Source organism: Hyperolius riggenbachi, chromosome 7 (assembly GCF_040937935.1).
Source record: "Hyperolius riggenbachi isolate aHypRig1 chromosome 7, aHypRig1.pri, whole genome shotgun sequence".
NCBI classification, from domain to species: Eukaryota; Metazoa; Chordata; class Amphibia; order Anura; family Hyperoliidae; genus Hyperolius; species Hyperolius riggenbachi.
Genome location: NC_090652.1, coordinates 87,814,133 through 87,837,212, shown reverse-complemented (window position 1 = coordinate 87,837,212; position 23,080 = coordinate 87,814,133). Strand labels below are relative to the sequence as shown.

General features: G+C 44.7%; 1 protein-coding gene across 3 annotated transcripts in view; it reads left to right on the top strand.

The window, feature by feature from the left end:
- The window catches only part of TNRC6A (trinucleotide repeat containing adaptor 6A), a 147,418-nt gene that overhangs the window by 59,566 nt on the left and 64,772 nt on the right, over window positions 1–23,080 (top strand). For all 3 annotated transcript variants that reach the window (XM_068244261.1, XM_068244262.1, XM_068244260.1), the window contains exon 5: window positions 21,416–21,730. In XM_068244261.1, coding sequence (XP_068100362.1) covers window positions 21,416–21,730 — 315 coding nt within the window. The remainder of the gene's footprint in view (window positions 1–21,415; window positions 21,731–23,080) is intronic.

Genomic DNA, 23,080 nt, shown 5'->3' with positions numbered 1-23,080 from the left:
AGGAAATAAATATGGCAGCCTCCGTATACCTCTTACTTCAGTTCCTCTTTAAGCCATAGACCCTGAACAAGCATGGAGCAGATCAGGTATTTCTGCCTTTTCTGTCAAATCTGACAAGATTAGCTGTATGCTTGTTACAGGTATGAAATTCAGTCTCTACTGCAGTCAAATACACTATCAAGGCAGCCAGGTAAATGGTTTAACCTCTTGAGGACCGTAGGCTTACACCCCCCCCCCCCCTACTGCTGCAGGGCTGTACAACAACCCAGCACTGAAAGGTACCCCCTTTACTGCCCACCAACAGAGCTTTCCGTTGGTGGCCTCTTATTGCTGCAGGGATGTTTTTTTTTTTTTTTTTTATTAAATTTTTTTTTTAAATAAATTTTGCCACTTTATTTAATTACACCCCACCCACCCGCGCCAGCCAATGATGGCGATCGGCTGTCATAGGCATCAGCCTATGACAACCGATCGCTCCTGTGCCTCTATAGGGGACAGCAGAGTGTCACGGCTGTCCCCTGCCGTAGATTGCAGATCGTAGAGCGCTGTACATTGTAAATAGACAGCAGTTTTGCCATCCTAACAGTCTCCTAGCGGCGATTGCTGTTGGGAGATTGTTGCGCGTGATCTCCTGCAGAACTTGCGCCAATTGGTGTGGCGCGGTCGACAAGGGATTAAAAGGAAGTAAATATTTCAGCCTCCATATACTTTGCTTCAGGTTCCCTTTAAGGAGGGCACCAGGCGGTTATGCTTGTAAGTACAGGCTGCGGATCACAACAATGTTCTCGGCTGCTAACACACAGCTCTAAACCTTCCCATTCAATCAGTTTTTACTTTTATTTGCATGTGATTTATGTTTTTAAAAATGAAGGCTGTTTAGTGCCCATTTCTATGTCTATTTCCATTACCGGGATTGTGCTGTGATCTGGACACGACCTGTCGTGGTACGGCGTGATTGTGGGGCGTTTAGGATTTCCAGCGGGAGAGAACAAAAAAAAGTAATCAGGGTAATAGTTTAAATTGCTGAATCACAAGGAAAAACGCGTAGCTATGCAATTGCCATGAGATCTTCCTGCGCTCCTATACAACGTATAGGCGTGCAAAAGCACCAGAAATGCAGCAGACCAGTGATTGTGTTGCAGGTGAAAAAAAAAAAAATGCATCAGTGGAAAAACAGCAATGTCAGTTGTGTTGCTGTAGTGATCCGCCAAACACGAGCGATTTGATTTTAAGATCGTAAACGCATTTAGTGGAAGAGGGTCCTAAAATACGCATGTTTTTAACGCATGCCTCCTGTACTTTCAGTACTGGGTCTGCAGCATTGTTCTAAAGGAACCATTAACGGTACAATATTTTCATCAGATGTGATCTTTTGATGCAATATTTACGATCAAATTTAACAGTAAACAGCTCAGTGTTTGGTGAAAATCGATGTGAAATGATTCTTTGGTCGATTGGAACTGAAAATTCAGTTGATTCTGTTGAAAGTTGGATATTACTATCGTATATGAAGAGAGAGAAAATGCTGTAATTGACCTGTTTATAAAAAAAAAAAAAGAGAACTACCTTCCGATCACTTTAGCTCATAAAAATTGTCGAAAGATTGCATCTGTTGAAAAAAATTGTACAGTTAATGGGTACTTTAATATGCACATGTGGGAACAGACCAAATCTGACCCGAGTGTTGCATTAAAGGGAACCTGAAGTGTTAGGGGATATGGAGGCGGCCATATTTATTTCCTTTTAATTTCAATAGCTTTTATTGCGTTTTTAAGTCAAACAATATAACACAGTACAACAGTACCAACACAGTCTTATAGATCTATAAGTGAGTTACATGTTGGGTAATCATCACATACAAAGCATGTCAGTCTTCTGACATGCTGTACCATCAAACTTTGAAAGCGGATAAGAAGGTAGCTCAATAAAGGAGAGTACAGTACCAAGAATATTACAAAACATAACCAAAGACAGTTTAAGCTCTGTTAACTAATATCACTACTGCTAGAAAATAGAAGCAACCGTTATGAATAAGTAGAAAAGCTGCACCAGGACGTGTCCTTTACCCGACACGAGCGGCAGCGTTTTAGATTGGTCTATCTAGTCAGGGGAGGAGGGGAGGAAGGGTGTGGGGGGGGGGGGGTGGTCCTGGAATCCATATTTCACTTTATTTTGAGTTAATAAATGAAGTTTGGGTTTTCCAATTTTCCTGTGTCTTATCTTTCTGGGGCAATCCTTCCTGAGGGATTGGAGAGCTATCTTGAGGACAGGTGAGGGGATATCTCTTCCCACGGGATCTGCAGGTGGTCAGTTGGTCTCCCAGGGGAGGAACGCTTGATGAATAAGATTTCCATGTTTAAGTTATGGTCCACCAGGTTACGGAGTTGGGCTAATGATGGAATTTGGTTGTTACCCCAATTGGAGAGTATTAGCTGACGGGCCGCACAAATAATGTGGGTGATTTTTGTTCTATGTGCAGCCGGGAAAGTTTCCACTTTAATTAGCAACAGTCCTAATAAAGGGTTTGGGGGGTGACCTGGGATGTAATTAGAGATATTATTTTGAAGATTTGGGACCAGAATGGTGTGATGCTGGGGCAATCCCATAGTATGTGGATTAAGGAACCTTGTTGGTTACATGATCTCCAGCATAGGGGAGAGTACTGGGATGAGAATTTGGACAATGTTGTTGGGGTCAGATACCAATTAAACAATATTTTTTTTGTGGTTTCTAGATGTGTGATGCATTTAGAGTTATGTTTTAGAACCGATAAGGCTTTCCTAAGACAGTCTTGTGTTATTGGATCTTGTGGGTCTAAGTCCCACCTCTTTAATTGTTGTTGGAGTGTGTTTCCTGTAGAGGATATTGAGAATTTATAGTAAATGGAAATCTGTCCCTTAGGCTTTATGGGCTGGTTGTGTGGAGAGATTAATTCCCATATTTTCTTGGGAAGAGGCTTGAAATTGGGCATGATTTATGCAGGTGTGCTATTTGTAGGTATGTATATACCTCTCTGTCGTCAAGCTTGTATTTCCACTTTAGAAAGGAGAAGGTGCTTAGTGAGGAATGAGAGAACAGGTCATTAAGTGACAGAATGCCTGCTTTTGTCTATTTATTTCCTTTTAACCACCCTGGCGTTCTATTAAGATCGCCAGGGCGGCTGCGGGAGGGTTTTTTTTTTTAAAAAAAAAAAATATTTCATGCAGCCAACTGAAAGTTGGCTGCATGAAAGCCCACTAGAGGGCGCTCCGGATGCGTTCTTCTGATCGCCTCCCGCGGCCAGAAGTAACACGGAAGGCCGCAATGAGCGGCCTTCCGTGTTTCGCTTACCTCGTCGCCATGGCGACGAGCGGAGTGACGTCATGGACGTCAGCCGACGTCCTGACGTCAGCCGCCTCCAATCCAGCCCTTAGCGCTGGCCGGAACTTTTTGTTCCGGCTGCGCAGGGCTCGGGCGGCTGGGGGGACCCTCTTTCGCCGCTGCACGCCGCAGAGCGGCGGCGATCAGTTAGCACACGCGGCTGGCAAAGTGCCAGGGCCTGAGCGGCAGCCTCCGGCAGTAATGGACAAGCTGAGCTCGTCCATACCGCCAGGATGGTTAAGCAATACCAGTTACCTGGCTATACTGCTCATCCTCTGCCTCTATTAGTCCTAGACTCTGAACAAGCATATGCAGATCAGGTGTTTCTGACAGTTGTGTCAAATCTGATTAGCTGCATGCTTGTTTCAGAATTAGAAAAGTTTTTCGCCAAGCATGAGCGATCATGCCCGGAATTATTCTTGGCACATACATATAGCTCGGGAAGAAGACAGAGAAGAATACATAGGGACAGAGATAAGTTACATTACATAGCGCATAAGATTTACATCATACATGCTTCACAGTTCATTTAGAGGCCTAGGGATGACCAGCGGTTCGCCTTGTTTGCCTTGTGAGGTGGTTACTTCAGTTGACTGGCCGGGAGTGGCGCAGCCCGCCCCTCCGCTTGTTTGGGCTTGTGCTGATGGAAGTATGTGGAGGGAGTTCAAGTGGCTGACAGCCGATGGAGTTTCTATGTCTAGCAGTCTTTGTAGGGATGACACGAAGTCTCCGGCCCAGAGGGAGCAGACTGAAGTAACGGTGACCCGGGTGCGAGGGATCATTTGCAATTCTCAATGCTCTGGATTTCAGTCTCTTGTTGTGCAATAGAGCAAGTGAGGGGAGGGGGCAGCCGGTGACCCTCTCCGCCGACCTGATGACCCTCTGTAGTTTGAGCTTGTCGCCGGCAGTGGTGCCAGCATACCAGACTAACATGGAAGAGCAGAGGATTGACTCAATGGTGGCGGAGTAGAAGCTGGCCAGAATTTCTTGGGTCATGCCGGCCTTCCTCAGCTGCCGTAGGAAGAAGAGTCTCTGCTGAGCCTTCCGTTGGATGGCAGTGATATTTGACTTCCAGCTGAGATCGCAGGAGATAGTGCCCAGGAGGCGGGCGCAGGGCACTCTGGCCACCTCGATGCCATCAATATGGATTGGAGGTGGGGTAGGAGCAGACCTCCTGAAATCAATGATTGTTTCATGCAAGGTACACACCATACTATTTTCTGGCAGATTTACCTGCCAGATCAATTATTTCCAACATGTCTAATCTGAATTTAAATCGATTTTTCGATTTTCCAATCCTTTTTTAATCATCGTTTGGATTTTTTTGTATCGATTTTCATAGAATCGATTGAAAAGCTATAAAAAAAAATCAGTCGAAATTCAGATCGGACATGTTGGAAATAATCGATTTGGCAGGTAAATCTGCCAGAAAAATGTTTGACACTACTGCAGCCAAATAGATCAGCAGGACAGCTAGACAACTGGTATTTAAAAGGGAATAAATATGGCAGCCTCCATATACCACTCACTTCAGGTTGCCTTTAAATAGAACCAGAGGTTGGCAGATGGGACACAGAGCCATGTTCTCTGCCTCATAACATGCCTGTGTCCCCCAACTGCCACTCTCTGGCCCCCCCAACTGCCGTGGTATAGCCCCCCGAGATTGGATACATTTGTCTCTATTTCGGAGGAAAACACGAGAGGATTCACTGTTCAAAATGCCCGCCAGGGACGTTCCTACAGGGTCTCCAGAGCTGCTATCGGGCAACTCTCTCCCTAGCAGCGCCTCCTGCCACTCCCCCGCCTCCCTGCATGCTGGATGAGAGACACTGAGTCTCTGTGCAGCGTCGTGACCCAGAGCTCTCCAAAGTGAAAGTGGGCCAGTGCGGCCCACGGGTGCGACGTTTTCTTGCGGCTACCTGATCCGCTCAGCCCCACGGATCAGGTAGCCTACTTTTTTTTTTTCTAGCCCCAGCTACACGGTACACGGATCTGATAAGAAATTGCATCGTGTGTGTAGACGTCCAAACTGTTTCCAATAGATTTTGAATTAAATACCCAAAATCGATCACAAAATCGACCGAAATCCAATCAGAACGGTCACAAATGATCTAATAGATCCGTCGATCTGATGGAAAATTGTACCGTGTAGATGGAGCTTAAAGTCCAATCTACACGATATGATTCTTTGTGCGATTCTATTTACGAGCCGATTAAATCCAACGTGTCCGATCGGGATTCAATTTGATTTGCCATTGTTTTGCAATGGCAAATTGAACTGAATCAAATCGAATCCCGATCGGACATGTTGGATTTAATCGGATCGTAAATAGAATCGTAATAGAATCGCACAAAGAATCATATTGTGTAGATTGGGCTTAAAGCTTATGCTGAATCCACACCATACAATTTTTTTGGGCAGATTTACCTGCCAGATCGATTATTTCCAGCATGTCCGATCTGAGGCTTGATTGTTTATTTTTTTAAATTATTTTTTAAGCAATTTTATGATCGATTTGCGTAGAAGCGAACGGAAATCGATCAGAAAATCGCTCCAAAAAATGATCAATCCTCAGATCGGTCATGCTGGAAATTGATCTGGCGGGTAAATCTGCCAAATTGTATGGTGTGGATTGCTGTAATGTTCTGTTGGCTGTAGACTTCTGTGTTGCATAGCCTTGGTATTGATAAACATTTGCCTGGTGTTTACAGTGCAGTGCGGTGCATTTACATTTTAAATGATGTGGTATTAATCCTGTAGTCCCTTTTGTTCTAATTGTGTTCTTAGAAGTGATTGTTTACAGCCTTTTGTAAGCTAAGCAGACTGCTTTGTGGTTTGTTGAGAGAGTAAAGTTGCTTGTAATTCTCCTCCCTTGTGCAATTATCCCCCCTTTTTATTTGTCTATATAATACAAGAAGGTGTCGAAACTGTTAAATCAGTTGCTGAAAAGCGACTTCTTAAATCTCTCCTTCCTCTGTTGTGGCATCTCACTCTGTCTGGAAGGATTTCACAGTCTCGCTGGTTACATCACCAGCTGTGCACGGCGCTCTCAGTGGCTGCTCAGGTAGCGGAAGGGTTAACCCCCTCTCTCTCACTGTCGTCTGCAGCAACAGAGAGGAAAGAGTCAGGCGCTTGACAAGCCTGACAATGGCCGCCTGTAGACAGGAGCTGCGGCTCTAGCTCCAGCGAGCTAATAGGTTGGCAGGCACTGAAGATATTTTCCACAGCGCACTCACGGCTTCAGCCATCTTTCTGTTTCGCAGTGACATATCTGGCGTCGCAGATTATCCCGCGTTCGCTTTAAAAAAAAAAAGGATCAGGCTTCCTCCGTGTGCCCTTCAGCATTCCTGAACTGTCAACCCTTTGAGGCTCCCGGGGAAGAATTGGAGAGCGCTACTGCGCAGCCTTCGTTTGTTAGACTTTCCCCGGGTGGCGCAATCGCTAATTCTGACTGAGCTGATCAGTTTTTACTTTCATTTCTTTTTATTTTACCCCCCCCTCACCTCCCCCCCCTTTCAATTTTTTTTTCACCCTGCCAACGGTCCTAATGTTAGAGCAGCTGCCATTATATATTAGAAGGGAGGGAGCATTTGTCTGAACGGGCCCCTCCGTCAGGAGGAGTTGGCAAACAGGGCTTTCACAGCAGTAAAATGACACCATGCTTCTCCTCCATTTTCTCATGAAATCTGCCGAGTGGGAAAGCAACAGGAGTTGGAAACGTCTTGCCTTGGATCCCTGCTACACAACTAGCGCCTCAGAAGCTTCCTTTCTGGATTTCCGTCAGGTTTGTGCCTGTGCGGACACTTGTGTGTCTGTCTGTCTGTTTGTGTGTGTGTGTGCGCGCTTGCGTGTGTGTGTGTGTGTGTGTGTGTGTGTGTGTGTCCTTCCCTCCCTGTTCCTTCAGCTCTCCCTGTCTGCGCTGCCCTCTGGACTGAAGCTGTACATGAATGCTGCGCACGTAAAAAGCCTTGGCAAAACAAAATACCGGAATGAGAGGCAGCAGATTGCTAGCACGGTGCACTGAGCTTCCTGGGCGGCTGCTGTGAGTGGCATTTGTTTATATGTCAAATATTTATAGTGTGTGTGCCACGTTTTATTGTACCCTAGAATTTTGAGGTTGTCATCAATTACAAGCCACCTCATCCAATGCAGGTGGCGTGGAGGATCGGTTGTGGCGTTCTTTCTTATTGATGTAAAGTGAAGCACAGTTGGGGTTGCATGTTTTGTAACATGAGAATCGCTGCAGGGAGCAGGCTTTTGTTGTTGTGCTTGGGCTGTTGTGAAGAGATTTACAGTTAGGCGGAACTGGCAGATTGACTTGTGCTGTAGATGTGCATTTGCACGCTCCTGTTTGCTTTGCATGGTAATGGGGTTTTCACGTTCAGATAAATGGATTCGGAGGGCTTGAACAAGTCTGCCGGATAAGTTGGCTGCGTACATGCTTGTCTAGTGACTCACCGCTGGCTGAAAATGGAAACTCTGATACGGAGGAGATTAGCAGCCGGTCGCTCAGTACATGCGGAAAGTTTACTGTTTACTTGGATTGCTGGGTAAAAATGCCCCAGAGTCTGCACTAGATGCAGAGCCGGTACGGTTTGCACTTGAAGGTTACCAGAGACATTAACGATAACCTGATCCTGTCTACTCTGAACGCTGCCCATAAACAGAATTCACGTAGTAAGCTGGGTCAGGTTTTTGTCAATGTGGATGAGGGGACTGTTGCGTCCGAACGCTGCACATAAATCATATTGTCAATCATCCCTTGTCAGATAAGTTGATTGGACAAGTTGGAATTGCTACTGCTGTGGTTGGCGACCTTTGCGGTTTGGCCAGCGCTGAGGTGTTTTTCTTATGGCATGAACAGCGATTTAAAGGTGAACCTTGAGAGCAGTCATGTGACTGCTTCTGGGCGGCAGCCAGTGCTTAGGATGGAGTTGGAGGGGGGATTTAGATGTCACATGATGGTAATATAGGTGCGCCTTGGAAGGGAAAGTTGTTGACACAGGAAGTGGTCATGTGATTATTGCGGTGCCGTAAGATGCTCAGGCTTAAACCTATTCGAAAACAAAGTAATCCTGCTAATCTAGCTGCAGGTATTTCATAATTTTGAAAATTTTAGAAATTGATGTGACCTGGGCCATATCAAACTCTACTGAGGTTGCAGAAATGCTGGTGAATAGGACTTTTAGGACCATTGTAGCCCCTTACACACTCCAATGAGTTCTGGTTCACAATGAGCTTGTTGGTTAGTCTGTACCTCTCGGTGTTACAAGCCCTACTTCATAGAGCCAAATTAATCCATGCCATGCACTGATGATAGTCAACCAGTTAAAAACAGTCTGTATGCATATTGGATTATTATGGCTCTGTACAAATTAACAAGCTGACACATCATTGCATTCCAGCGGATCTGGAGGTGTGTTTAGCTTCTAATAGCAACAATGGTTAATTTGCATATATTCAGCAGTGATGCACTGGGAGATGTCTCGGAGCTCGCTCCAACCTTAATTATCGCAATTTTTTTCTGTTTCAAGAAAGCAAACTTTTGTTACCCACTACAAGAGAGGGTTTCTGACCTGGCTTTTATTACAAAATTGCTGTAGGTGCATCCGCTATGATCTGACAACGGTTGATTTACTTACCTTTCAACTACCTTGTTTTGATCTGATGTGATCCAGATAAGGGTTCCCGCTCAACAGAACATTTGAATAAAATCAAGGCCAGTTTTTCAGGATCCTTTATAATCCATGCTTTCCAGCCTGGCATTAAAAGTTCTGTTTTAAAAGCTGTTTAGATACTTGTATGTTTAAAAGACAACTGTAACGAGGGATATGGAGGCCGCCATATTTATTTCCTTTTAAGCAATACCAGTTGCCTGGCAGCCATGCTCATCTTCTGTCTCTAATGCTTTTACCCATAGATCAGATACTCTGACATGATTAACTACATGCTTGTTTCTGGTGTGATTCAGACTCTACTGCAGCTAAATAGACCAGCTGTACACCGCATTGTCTTATGTTCTCCATGCACTGTCTATTCAGTTTTCATTCATCTTGTTGTGAACTATGTTGCTAGCTATTGTATGCACAATCTTGTTTTTACAATAAAGTTTTTTTAATTGTGGGAAAAAAGCAAAAAACAAATAGATCAGCAGAGCTGCCAGGAAACTGGTATTGTTTACAAGGCAATAAATATGGCAACCTCCTTATTCTTCTCACTACAGTTGTCCTTTGAAGGCCAGTTCAGAAGGGCGGCTGTGCATGACGTTTATTGTCTGTTGCCAGCGTTCGTTCTGCGGTTGATCTAGTTACCTGAGACTCTGTGTGCAGCGTCTGGCGTCTGCTGCAGTTCCATGTTCCCCTAGGCCTAGGGGCTGAAAAGGCTGCACATTGACAAAGTGCTGAGAAGCAATACCAAATGCTTTCCAGCAGCAGAAAAGCATTTAGCAATCGGCTAAACAAGTTGCCGGCAAACATCTGTCTGAAGCGGCCCTAAGGTGGTGTGTGTTTTTGTTTTGTTTCTTCCCTCATATAGTGGGAAAGTTTAGCACTTATGTATTTTTTTTTATTGCAGCTTTACGGCTGTGAAGTGAAGTGAGGTGAATGGAAATATCCCCAGCTATGACGCACACAGCTAAGAGGAGCTTTAGAACTCTTAAGGTTTTATTTCGGTCTGTGTTCCTTTCATAGATTACCTTGCTTGCTGTCTGGAATGCCAGGAATGCATTATGTAAAGGATACTGGAAACCTAAATTTCAAGGAGACAGGAAAGTGTTTTAGATTTATTTGTTACATTATTAATATGCCCTCTGGGCACTTATTTGCTTTTAACATGGTAGCAATTTTTCCCGTTCCATTCCTCCAAAATGTCCGATCATTCGACTTTCGATTGATATGGAATCAAAATCAAGTGGACAGTAAGGTGGATCCAGGTCAGTTGGGGGCAGGGCAGGAGTGGTGAGAAATTGGCAGCCTGTAGCTTTGAACTGCATAGAACAGTGCAATGCTGTGGTTAGAGCAATTTTTCAGTTAATTGTTTGCTGGAATCTATTAACTGCACACTTACTAGTGTAAGATCAGTTTAAAGGACAACTGTAGAGAGAAGAATATGGGGGCTGCCATATTTATTTCCTTAGGGCTCTTTTCCACTAGCAATCGCTAGCGTTCACGCTGAACGCTAGCGATTGCTGAATCGCAATTACCGGCGATTTCCCGACGTTCGCGGCCGCGATTTTGCTATGCTATGCACTGCATAGCAAAATCGCGGCAAATATCGCTCCGCCGTGCGTTCGCGTTCCCGGCAAAAACGAATCGCGGTAGTGGAAATGACCTACCGCGATTCCTATGTTAAAAAGCAAACCGTAGCGATTGTAAAATCGCTAGCGGTTTGAGTTTTTGCGATTCAGCCAGCGCAAACCTGCTGGTGGAAAAGGGCCCTTATAAACAATACCAGTTGCCTGGCAGCCCTGCTGGTCTATTTTGCTGCAGTAGTGTGAATAATACCAGAAGCAAGCATGCAGCTAATCTTGACAGAGCTGACAATTTCAGATACACCTGATCTGCTCCATGCTTGTTCAGGGTCTATGGCTAAAAGGTTTAGATGCAGAGGATCAGCAGGGCTGCCAGGCAACTGGAAAGGATATAAATATGGCAGCCTCCATATCCCTCTCGCTTCAGTTGTCCTTTAAGGTTGTTGCTTCCTCTGAGGGAGAGTTGGTAGTCTGAATTGTGCAATGAACTCTGTAAAGTGCTACAGAAAATAGGTCAACAATATATAAAACTGATAATTGTTTGTAGGTCTGCTTAAAAATGGAACTGAATGTATGTGGTTTACATGGAGAGTTCATTTAGCGGATCATTCAATTAGGCATGGCGATCACCAGGTGTCTAATAGATGCCTGTGTTAATAATCGGTCCTGGGGCCCCCAAGAGGTGAGTTTGGCGCCTGAAGCAGATAGTAGGCGATCGGCTATTACATCGGAAATAATGGTAGTAGATGATGGGCTACAACAAGCAGTCTATTCAGATAGGGACTGGACACAGAGTGAGGCAGTAATGTCTACTTCTCTTCAGTGCGTAATTAGATTAAGGCCCTGTTCACACTGCACCGCGAATACAGCGACGCAGTAAGCGCATCCGCTCAGGATGTGCAGGTGTTAACATACCCGTCGTTTTGTATCTGCTGTATTCGCATTGCCACAGGTCCTCTTCGTCCATTGTACCATTTGCAGCTCATCCTGGAACCAAGCAGAGCCTGACAGAAGCATAGATTCTCTGGATTGTAAAAAATCAGCAGGAGTCCTACCTAGCAACTGGGAGGATTCTTATTGGTTCACCATGAACCAATGAGAACTTACTCTGTTGAAGCAGGACTCTGTTTTTTTTCTTTTCTTGCAATCCAATTGGGTGCCCCATGCTTCTGCTGGCCTCTGATCTGCTTCAGACCAGACAGTGGGTGCCAGTGGGACTGAATCCACAAGACAGGTGAGTCAGAGTTTTGCATGCAGGGAACAGACTTTTGCGATCCAGTCTGTGTGCGTTTTATTCCGATTGACAGTGTCAGGATGAGTTAACCATCCGGTATTGCGTTTTCTTGTATTCCAGGTGAAATTTGCCACCTTAAAACAGAAAGAAACGTGCAATAATTCAGCCATAAGTGAACATTTGTTGTTGCCCACAATTCACCACTACTGAACATGCAAATTCTCTTTTCGCCACTGTAAGCCAGGTAAGCATCCAGAACTGCTGGTGTATAGCAAGCCTATAGCCTTAAATATTACACAGCCACATCAACCCCACATGTAGACAGCCTGTTTCGGACTTTTGATCCTTATCAGTACACGGCCCTATCCCATACAGCCATATCAATCCCTGCCATGTACTGAGGACCAAAAGTCCGAAACAGGCTGTCCTACATGTGGGGTTGATGTGGCTATGTAATATTTAAAGCTATAGGCTTGCTATACACCAGTGGTTCTGGATGCTTGCCTGGCTTACACAAGCGAAAAGAGTGGATGCATGTTTCGTTAGTGGTGCATTGTGGGTAACCACAAATGTTCACTTATAGCTGAATTATTGCAAGTTTCCTTGTATTCCAGAAAACTGAGGGTTTTTTTCTTCAGCAGTGTGAATGGCACCTAGATCTTTTCCCATATCGCTTTGTATCAGTGGACGCTGCAGTGGATGTGCCAGATAGTGTTCTTGTTCGAATCCAAATTACTCTGCTAGTGGAGAGTCATGGGGATGCGGTCTGCGCTGCGCTTCATGTGACACGAATGCTTACTCTGACCCAGAAGGAGAAAGCATTGGAACCTCGTGAAGCGCTGTGCTAACCACATGTGAGTGACCTTCCCATGACCCTCTCCACTAGCTTTGGTACTGAAATGTAGTGTCCAGGGTAATTCTGGTATACAAATTAGGAAACCCAGATTCGAACACCATCAGTAGTGCCTGCTGCTCCAGTTCCACCTGCTCTCCTCATGATAAAAGAACAGCCCTCTCGCTGTGTAGGCATACAGCAAAAGGAATGGCAGCGCTTTCAGAAACTCATACCTGAATGTTTTAATAGTATAAGATGTGCAGAGCTCCAATACTCCTGGACTAAAATACACACCAACACTCATTGCAGGCACAAAAAATGGGGGAACATAACTTCAGTGAGGGGTGAACCTATACCTGAATGAATTATCTGCCACAATGTGCAAAGCTCCAATGACCACTGGACTAGAATACACACCTAGCTTCGCTTCAGGCAAAGTGGGGTATTAGCTTCAGAGATATGTGCACAAATTATGCTTACTAGACTTCCCCACGGCTGTGACGGACCCCCTTGGGGAAGACCGAACGCTAATCTAGCGGTAAAAACACAACGTTTCCAGTGCAGCTAATCAGACAAATGGAATATACATTTGATAAAACATACATACAGACTGGTGACAGCGCTCATGGATGCATTCGCTTGCAATGCACAGTGTAGTGTGTGTAGGCATAGAGAGATGAGGGTGTGCCTGGCACCATGACACTCAAACAGGTTGTTGGTCCTGATCAGAACAGTGATTATCACCTGCGTGGAAATTACTGTCCAGGGTTCATTCAGCCTAGTCTTGCTCAACTCCTAATAGAAGTTTATCCCCTCTACTCTCTTGCTTGGGCATGAATGTTTTCTGATTAGTCTGTGTCCGTATTGTACTTCCAGGGGAAGACCTTTTTCTGTCCTAATTTTGTTGTTTCTGACATTGAAGACTGACTTCCCTTCTACAGGTGGGGGATGCGTCTTCTCATGTTACAGTCTTCATAATAAGAAATGAGATTAATCCATCAGGGACAGTGGGGCCTCTTCATAATTGTTGTGGCAGGTGTGCAAACCTGGGACTTCAAGGACAGACCTCTCACAAGGGGTTCCTGGAGATGCAGGAGATTGCTGGGTAGACTGTCTATACAAACAGGCTTCTGGGAACTGACCCTCTTAAAATAGAATTTGGAAGGCAGCTGCAAAAGACAAAAGCAGAGAAATGCCAAAACCATACCAAGCACAGATTAAACATGACATTTGCAAATGCATTTTCATTACTGGTACTCTAATTCCAAGGATACTCATTTTTACGATTATAATCCCAGTTTTAGCATCAAAAACTTTCCTGTACCTATATATTGCTGTAAATTGGTAGCTCCGCCCTCTCAGGGATGTTAAACCTAGGCTATTAAGTTGTGCACAATTCTCCTCCGGTCTGATTTTAAGCCACATAAGTGTGCTTAAAATGCACTTAAACTCTGATTTATTAGCTTTATATGTGGTCAGAGAGGCTAAGTGCACACATGCGCGAATTGTTGCCCCTTGAGTGACAATTAGTGGAACAATGCTGTACAGACACATCCCTAGCCTTGAGACTACCAAAATGTTCTGTTGCTATGGAGGGGGTTAGAGGAACGCTGATCACTGGATGATGGAGGGGCTTAAATAGGTTACCTGGGGTTTAAAATAGCATTGCGATCAGTAATGCTTGAGCATGGGGGTAGTTGAGGATTTTACAGGAGCGATCTTTAAAGACCCCCGAGCAATATTGATCATTGGCCGATGTACACACTAACGATTGTTGCCTGAAACGGTCGTTAATGGCCGTTTCAGCCAACGATTATTGCATGTGTGTACGTATCTTTATGCTTTGAAGGACTCCTGACCCAAGGCAAAGCTATGTAAGCTAAGCACAGAGGTATGGTTATGCTGGATCCACATAACTAGGAGAGATTATTGCTCCTTCCTTGGATAGAAACTACCACTGACTTAGTCACTGCCGTATTCGTGACTTTCATTTGTTTATATAAGTACTTCCTAATTTTGCTCTTGCTCTGTATTTGCTGAGAACTGATACTAATGCCTTAGTGTAATGTTTCTAGTTTAATGTCAGTTCTTTGTCGATGGCATCTAGGATTACTCCAAATGACAATTCATTGTATTATTCAGTGACAAATGTGTTTTGTATCTTGTACGTCCTGTGTGTTGTCTATCTCCTAGTTTCCTCCGGTCTCTGTAATCACACCTTTTAAAATTTTGACTTTAACCAAAAGTCATTTTTTGATAGGGAGATGGGCTTGCCATGATTCCTCCCATTACCTCCTCTTTAGGGGAGTGAATGAGGAAGGGGAGGGGTAAAAGGAGGGAATATTGCAGCAGCCTGCCTCTTTCTGTCTAAAAAAAAATTTGACTTTAGCCAAGATTTGTGCTTTCAACGAGTGATCACGGGCACTTTGGGGAAGGAGGAGAGGATAGGACAATGCACAGAGGTATGTGAATCCAGCATGAACATGAGTTTATGCTCACCTTAGGTAGCTTTTCCTCGGGTCGGGTGTGCTGTAAGCCACCTGGGTTCCAGTGAACAGGATGTGAGGGATATTCTCCCCATAGGTATTGCAGGCAGAAGTATTTTGTTCCTTGTGTTGGGCTGTCAGTCTTTATGCATCTTTCTGTCAAAGAAGTTCATAAGCATACACATGTGAAAGCAGATGCTTAATCTGCCATGTTGGACTCGAACTTTTAACATCTTCTGAACTAGACCGTGTATGGTGTGAGGATCCAGTATTTCTCAACATTATAGCTTGCACCCCTTTATTGACTGCTTTGACCAGGTACACCCTACTATGTTTAACATAATCTTGAGCACAATCAGCACGTGTATATTAAGGGCTCGTTTACATCATACGCGCTTCTGTGCGCATTTGGAAGCACGTATGATGTGTCACACGCAAGGACAGAAGGGCGTAGACAGTGTTTCTGCAGTTCACATCAAAGGCGCTGCGCAGCAGAATGATGTGCTATGATGCGCTTGCGTACTGCTTCATGCATTCTCCCCGCCAAGCGCAGAGCTGACCATTCACGGTCAATGGATGGGATCAGCAGATGGCGTGTGATCGTACGCGTTGCGTTCCGATAGCACAGCCATCTGCGCTGCATAGATGTAAATGAGGCCTATGTGTACCCCAGGTGGAAAAAAATAATAAAAAAAATACTTGCCTAAGAAGAGGAATACCGTCGAGGCTTTCCACGTCCTCCTGGCCCCCACCGTTGCTGTGAACGGACCCCCGGAACATTTCTGACAAAATCTTGATTAAAATGTGTTTGTGCTCCTCTTTATGCACGAGTGTGGCTGTACTGCAACTGTGCAGTAAGCCGGAGCTGCTCATGAACAAGCTACTTACTGCTGCTGCACAGACACGGCTGTACTCACACAGGCACTACTGCGAACTTTCAGGGTGTCCCAGGCAGTGCCGGTGAGGACAAGGAAGAGGCAGGAGGCATCTGGAGCATCCAGAGGGCTTTCCTCTAAAAAGGTAAGTATCATTTTTTTTTTTTTTTTTTTGGTGGGGGGGGGGGGGGGGGTGGTTAGGTTCGTCTCTGCTCTGCTTTAGTGGTACTCCATAACTCTGTGTAAGTGTTTTTTTAAACATGCTAAGATGTTTTTAATTACTATTCAGTTTGGTCTATATGTACGTTCTACAATTGATTGACTATGACCTTTTCAAAGTACCCCTTGGGCCCTACTAAAGTACCTGAAGGAGAGGAAAAATCACCTGGGTCATCACCTGGATTTATGCCGTTATAGCCAATTAATTGTAACACGGCAACACAGTGCACAGCATTTCGGCTTGTTAGCTGTCTTTGTCAAGTGCTAAAAAAAGTCCATTCTAAAGTACACTTGGTGGTACCTGTACCATGTGTGAAGAGCCTAGGCCAGGCATGGGCAAACTCGGCCCTCCAGCTGTTACGGAACTACAAGTCCCACAATGCATTTGCCTTTATGAGTCATGACTGTGGCTGTCAGACTCCTGCAATGCATTGTGGGACTTGTAGTTCCTTAACAGCTGGAGGGCCAAGTTTGCCCATGCCTGGCCTAGGCTATAGCTATCTCTCATGTGGTACCATGGCTTCACTCGTGCATTGCTGAAACACCACAGTGCTGGTTTCTGGATGGGATGAGCTTATCCATGTGTGGTCTGTCATCACATTCCTGACATCTTATTTTTGAAATTGGCACTGGGCTGTGAAATAGCTTGGCTATGGCACCGCAGTGACCAGCTTTTCAGCCTTTATGACCTGTGGGGCTTTTATTTCTGGGTAGCTGGCCAGATTAAAAGAAAGTGTCAAGACAGATCATAGTAGACAGTTCTTCTTTTTTTTTTTTTTTTTTTTTTTTGCCGCGTACATACACGCGTCTGATTTTTCCAAACGACCAGATGTGTGTATGCACCTTAAAGAGGAACTCCAGTGAAAATGTTATTAAAAAAAGTGCTTCATTTTTACAATAATTATGTGTAAATGATTGTCAGTTTTGCCCATTGTAAAATCTTTTAAATCCCTGATTTACCCTGACATTTATTACATGGTGACATTTTTACTGTTGGCAGGTGATGTAGCTGCTGCATGTTTTTTTGGCAGTTGGAAACAGCTGTAAACAGCTATTTCCCACAATGCAGCAAGGTTCACAGACAGGAAACTGCCAAGAGTATGTACTTTTCTTGTTTCTTGTGGGAGGGGTTTCACCACAATATCAGCCATGCAGCGCCCCCCGATGGTCTGTTTGTGAAAAGGAATAGATTTCTCATGTAAAAGGGGGTATCAGCTACTGATTGGGATAAAGTTCAATTCTTGGTCTGAGTTTCTCTTTAAAGGGAAGGTTCAGGGAACTCTTGAAAAAAATAAAAATCCCTATCCACTTACCTGGGGCTTCCTCCAGCCCGTGGCAGGCAGGAGGTGCCCTCGCCGCCGCTCCAGAGGCTTCCGGTCGTCTTCGGTGGCCGACCCGACCTGGCCAGGCCGGCTGCCAGGTCGGGCTCTTCTGCGCTCCATGGCCGGGCTCTTCTGCGTCCCATGCGGGCACGCTGACGTCATCGGACGTCCTCCGGGCTGTACTGCGCAGGCGCAGAACTACTGCGCCTGCGCAGTACAGCCCGGAGGACGTCCGATGACGTCAGCGCGCCGGCGGGTCGGCCACCGAAGACGACCGGAAGCCTCTGGAGCGGCGGCGAGGGCACCTCCTGCCTGCCACGGGCTGGAGGAAGCCCCAGGTAAGTGGATAGGGATTTTTATTTTTTTCAAGAGTTCCCTGAACCTTCCCTTTAAGAATTGCTGCTGTCTTTTTAGCATACTAGTGTTAGCCCAGGTCAGGCGCTTCTGCCGCTGTTTCTGGTTCAAAAGTGGCTTGATCTGGGGAATGTGGCACCTGTAGCCCATTTCCTGCACACGCCTGTACATGGTGGCTCTGGATGTTTCTACTCCAGACTCAGTCCACTGCTTCCGCAAGTCCCCCAATGTCTGGAATCGGTCCTTCTCCACAATCTTCCTCAGGGTCCGGTCACCTCTTCTCGTTGTGCAGCCTTTTCTGCCACACTTTTTCCTTCCCACTGAGGTGCCTTGATACAGCACTCTGTATGAACCAGGCTGGGAGTTTTTAAAAGCCTCCGGAATCTTTTGTAGGTGTTTAGAGTTAATTAGTTGATTCAGATGATTAGGTTAAAAGCTCGTTTAGAGAACCTTTTCATGATATGCTAATTTTTTTGAGATAGGATTCATTACTCCTGGTTCATTACTCAAAACCACAATCATGGGTAAGACTGCCGACCTGACTGCGGTCCAGAAGGTCATCATTGACACCCTCAAGCAAGAGGGTAAGACACAGAAAGAAATTTCTGAACGAATAGGCTGTTCCCAGAGTGCTGTATCAAGGCACTTCAGTGGGAAGTCTGTGGGAAGGAAAAAGTGCGGCAGAAAACGCTGCACAATGAGAAGTGGTGACCGGACCCTGAGGAAGATTGTGTAGAAGGACCGATTCCATACCTTGGGGGACCTGCGGAAGCAGTGGACTGAGTATGGAGTAGAAACATTCATAGCCACCGTGTACAGGCGTGTGCAGGAAATGGGCTACAGGTGCCGCATTCCCCAGGTCAAGCCACTTTTGAACCAGAAACAGCGGCAGAAGCGCCTAACCTGGGCTACAGAGAAGCAGCACTGGACTGTTGCTCAGTGGTCCGCAGTACTTTTTTCGGATGAAAGTAACTTTTACATGTCATTCGGAAATCAAGGTGCCAGAATCTGGAGGAAGACTGAGGAGAGGGAAATGTCAAAATGCCTGAAGTCCAGTAAGTACCCACAGTCAGTGATGGTCTGGGGTGCCATGTCAGCTGTTGGTGTTGGTCCACAGTGTTTTATCAAGGGCAGGGTCAATGCAGCTAGCTATCAGGAGATTTTGGAGCACTTCATGCTTCCATCTGCTGAAAAGCTTTATGAAGATGAAGATTTCATGTTTCAGCATGACCTGGCACCTGCTCACAGTGCCAAAACCACTGGTAAATGGTTTACTGACCATGGTATTACTGTGCTCAATTGGCCTGCCAACTCTCCTGACCTGAACCCCATAGAGAATCTGTGGGATATTGTGAAGAGAAAGTAGAGAGACGCAAGACCCAACACTCTGGATGAGCTTAAGGCCGCTATCGAAGCATCCTGGGCCTCCATAACACCTGAGCAGTGCCACAGGCTGATTGCCTCCATGCCACGCCGCATGAAGCAGTCATTTCTGCAAAAGGATTCCCGACCAAGTATTGAGTGCATAACTGCACATAATTATTTGAAGGTTGACTTTTTTGTTTTAAAAACACTTTTCTTTTATTGGTCGGATTAAATATGCTAATTTTTTTAGATGGAATTTTAGGTTTTCATGAGCTGTATGCCAAAATCATCAATATTAAAACAATAAAAGGCTTGAACTACTTCAGTTGTGTGTAATGAATCTAAAATATATGAAAGTCTAATGTTTATCGGTACATTACAGAAAATAATGAACTTTATCACAATATGCTAATTTTTTTTAGAATGACCTGTATATGACCAATGTACCACACACCTATGTTCAATTTTTTCCTCAATTATGATAAAAAATGATTGGAAACTCAGAAAAAATTGCTAGGGTGTATATATTAACAATCCAACACACCATACAATATTTAGCAGAAATTGAAGATAAATATCTGGCATTTTGGATCGATTTAAATTTAAAAAAAAGGGAAATCCGATCGGATTTTTCAGTCGAATGAAAAAAAAACCTTTCGATTTTTTTTCGAGATATATACGATCGTTTTTATCGAATTACTGTAAAATCGGATGATTTTATTGTATCGTGTGTGTGGCCACCTTTAAAGTGAACCAGAGATGAAGCATCCTCATGTATTTTACCATATATATCAGTGGGAACAATAGAGAAAACACCTACCTTGCTTTGTTTCATTCTGCACTGCACAGCTTGTTTCTTATCAGACCTGGTAAAATCCCCGACTGAGCATTCAGTCTGGCTTTGCTATGATTCCTGAACAGAGCCAGCAGGGGGCAGGCTTGGACTTGAAAAGACACCAGAGAACACAGACTGAGCTATGGGATTTTATCAGGGCTGATTAGAAGCAAGCTGTGCAGTGCAGAATGAAAGAGAAAGCAAGGTAGGTGTTTTCTCTAATGTTCCCACTGATCTATATGGTAAAATACATGAGGGTGCTTTGTCTCTGGTTACCTTTAAGGGCCCGTTTCTACTACACGCAGATTCTGGATGCAGAAAAACTCCAATGAATGTCTATGAACCTGTTTCCACTAAACGTGAGTTTACTGATGCAGATTTCCCAAAGGCATCCATTGGAGTCAGTTTTCTGCATCTACAATCTGTGTGTAGTGGAAATAGGCCCTAAGGTGGCCACTAACAGTCCAATTTCTAGCGAAAAATTAAGATGGCCACTAACGGTCCAATTTCTAGCGAAAAATCGTTCGAGCGATCAGAAATTCTGATTGGATTGGTTGTAAATCTCCATTGGTGGACACAATCGATTATGAACGAGCGAAAAAAATGTCGCCCGAATGAATTTTCGTCGAACGAAAATTTGGATTTTCTTGGTGGTTGTGATAGATAGGAAGCAAAGATTGGTTAGTTGATGGTGTAGTGAACGATTTTTCGTCCGATCAGAATTTCTGATCGCTCAAACGATTTTTCGCTAGAAATTGAACCATTAGTGTCCAGCTTTAGAGCGATCAGAAATTCTGATCGGATTGGTTGTAAATAAGCTGTTGATGGGCACAAACTATTATAAAAATAGTACGATTGGATTTTCGTCAAATCCAAATGTGGATTTTCTTGTTGGTTGTGATAGGAAGCAAAGATTGGTTAGTTGATGGTGTAGTGAAGGATTTTTCTTCCGGTCTGAATTATCTGATTGCACAAATGAATTTTTTTGCTAGAAATTGGATAGTTAGCGGCCACCTGTAGTCCTGTGCCCTCCTCTGCTGTACAACTGCAGAAAGTTCTATTGAACATTTTCTATAGAAGCAGAGGTTAGATGAAATTGTTTTACTAGCTGCTGCATTTTCTTCTTCTTACTTCTTTGTGTGTAAAGCAAAGTAGCCAACTGATGCAGGAAACATCCTCCTAATCTGGTATCAGATGCCAGCATGATGTAACTACAAACTGCTGCTGTTTTCTGCTTGCAACCTTGTTTAAATTCCTACTCCATTCTGTTTACCTTTCAGTGCCAGATGAACTACTAAGCCAGCCCCAGCCTGTCAACGGGAATATTGGCATTTCCACCGTAACCAGCATTCAGAATAATAATGCCAAGCGGCCCACAGCACTCAGCCCACAGCAGCAGCAACTGGCATCTCGTCTCCTTCCTCGTGAAGTACCGCCGCGATTCCGACACCAAGACCAGAAGCCTCCAGTGAAGCGTGGGCAGCAGCTTCCCGGCATTGCAGCCAATCTGGGTTTAGCCACTAAAGTATTAAACCAAGAGACGGAAAACAGCACTGTTGTGTGTCAGGAGCACACTGTGACCGAAAATCAGCCAGGTAACAACTGCATTCTGTCTCATCTATCTAAAGTATGTCATTGCCAAGAGCGTAAATGGGAACATGCTTAATTCAAATTCAGATCTGGCAGCAACCACTGCTGTGCGGGAGACCTGAAGGTGGGCCTGTTAAATGATTTTTAATAGATATAAAAAAAATAGGAAGGATGGGTGAGGCCTCATCTCTGTTGCTAGGTAGCTTTTAACAGCCACAGGTGAAGATGCAGTACATCACTAACACTGACTGAAACTGCCATGGTTGAATTATTATTTTTTTTACATAATTTCTATTGTGTCCAATTTTTGATATATTTGCTTTCCATTCTAATATGGTTTACATTTTTTTTAGAATCTTAGCCACCTTTCAAGTAGACTGTTTTCCCTAAAAAAGCACTTGGTTACAGTTGGAACTCGAAAAATTAGAATATCGTGCAAAAGTCCATTTTTCAGTAATGTAACTTAAAAGGTGAAGCTAATATATGAAATCGGAACCCATTGCAGGTGTTTTGGCTGAATTCGCTGATGAGAGTCTGAAATTTTGAGCCTTGAATATTGAACATTTTCACAACATTCTAATGGTCTGAGATTTTGATTGTGGGGTTCTCATAAGCTGTATGTTTCTGAGTCTGTTTCATATATTAGTTTCACTTTTTAAACAGAACCCGAGGTTGCTTGTAAGAATCCTATTAGTACACAGAGGCTGGGTCTGCATATAATGCCCAGCCTCTGTTGCTATACTGTTCCCCCCCCCCCCCCCCCGCACTCTACTGTCCCCATAAATGAAACGCTATGCTAGCGGCATCGCTAGCCGGCTGTTTACATCTGCACTGTCACTCTTGCCGCTCCCCCGCCTCCTCTGTCTCCACTCCCCGCCTGCACCCCTTCCCTCCCCACTGATTGGAGGGAAGGGAGGCAGGCAGAAAGCAGCGATATAGAGGAGGCTGGGGAAGCGGCAAGAGTGACAGTGCAGAGGTAAACGGCCTGCTATCGACACGCTGCGTGTCACTAGCGCAGGGGGGGGGGGGGGGGGGGGCTGGTGGGAAACAGTATAGCAACAGAGGCTGGGCATTATATGCAGACCCAGCCTCTGTGTGCTAATAGGATTCTTACAAGCCACCTCGGGTTCTCTTTAAGTGAAATTACTGAAATAAAAGCACTTGTGCAGTAATGCGCCGCCCATCTTCGGAAGCATTCTGGTATGCCAGTGCTTCCAAGGGCTCCCGCAGGAGGCAAATTTGAAACTGGGACAGTGCTGGAAAGCAGGGACAATGAGAGAAATGGGAATGCTGGGTCTTTTCTCTTCGCAGACGAGTATCACACTTTAAGAAATAAAAATTCACTACAGATTTTC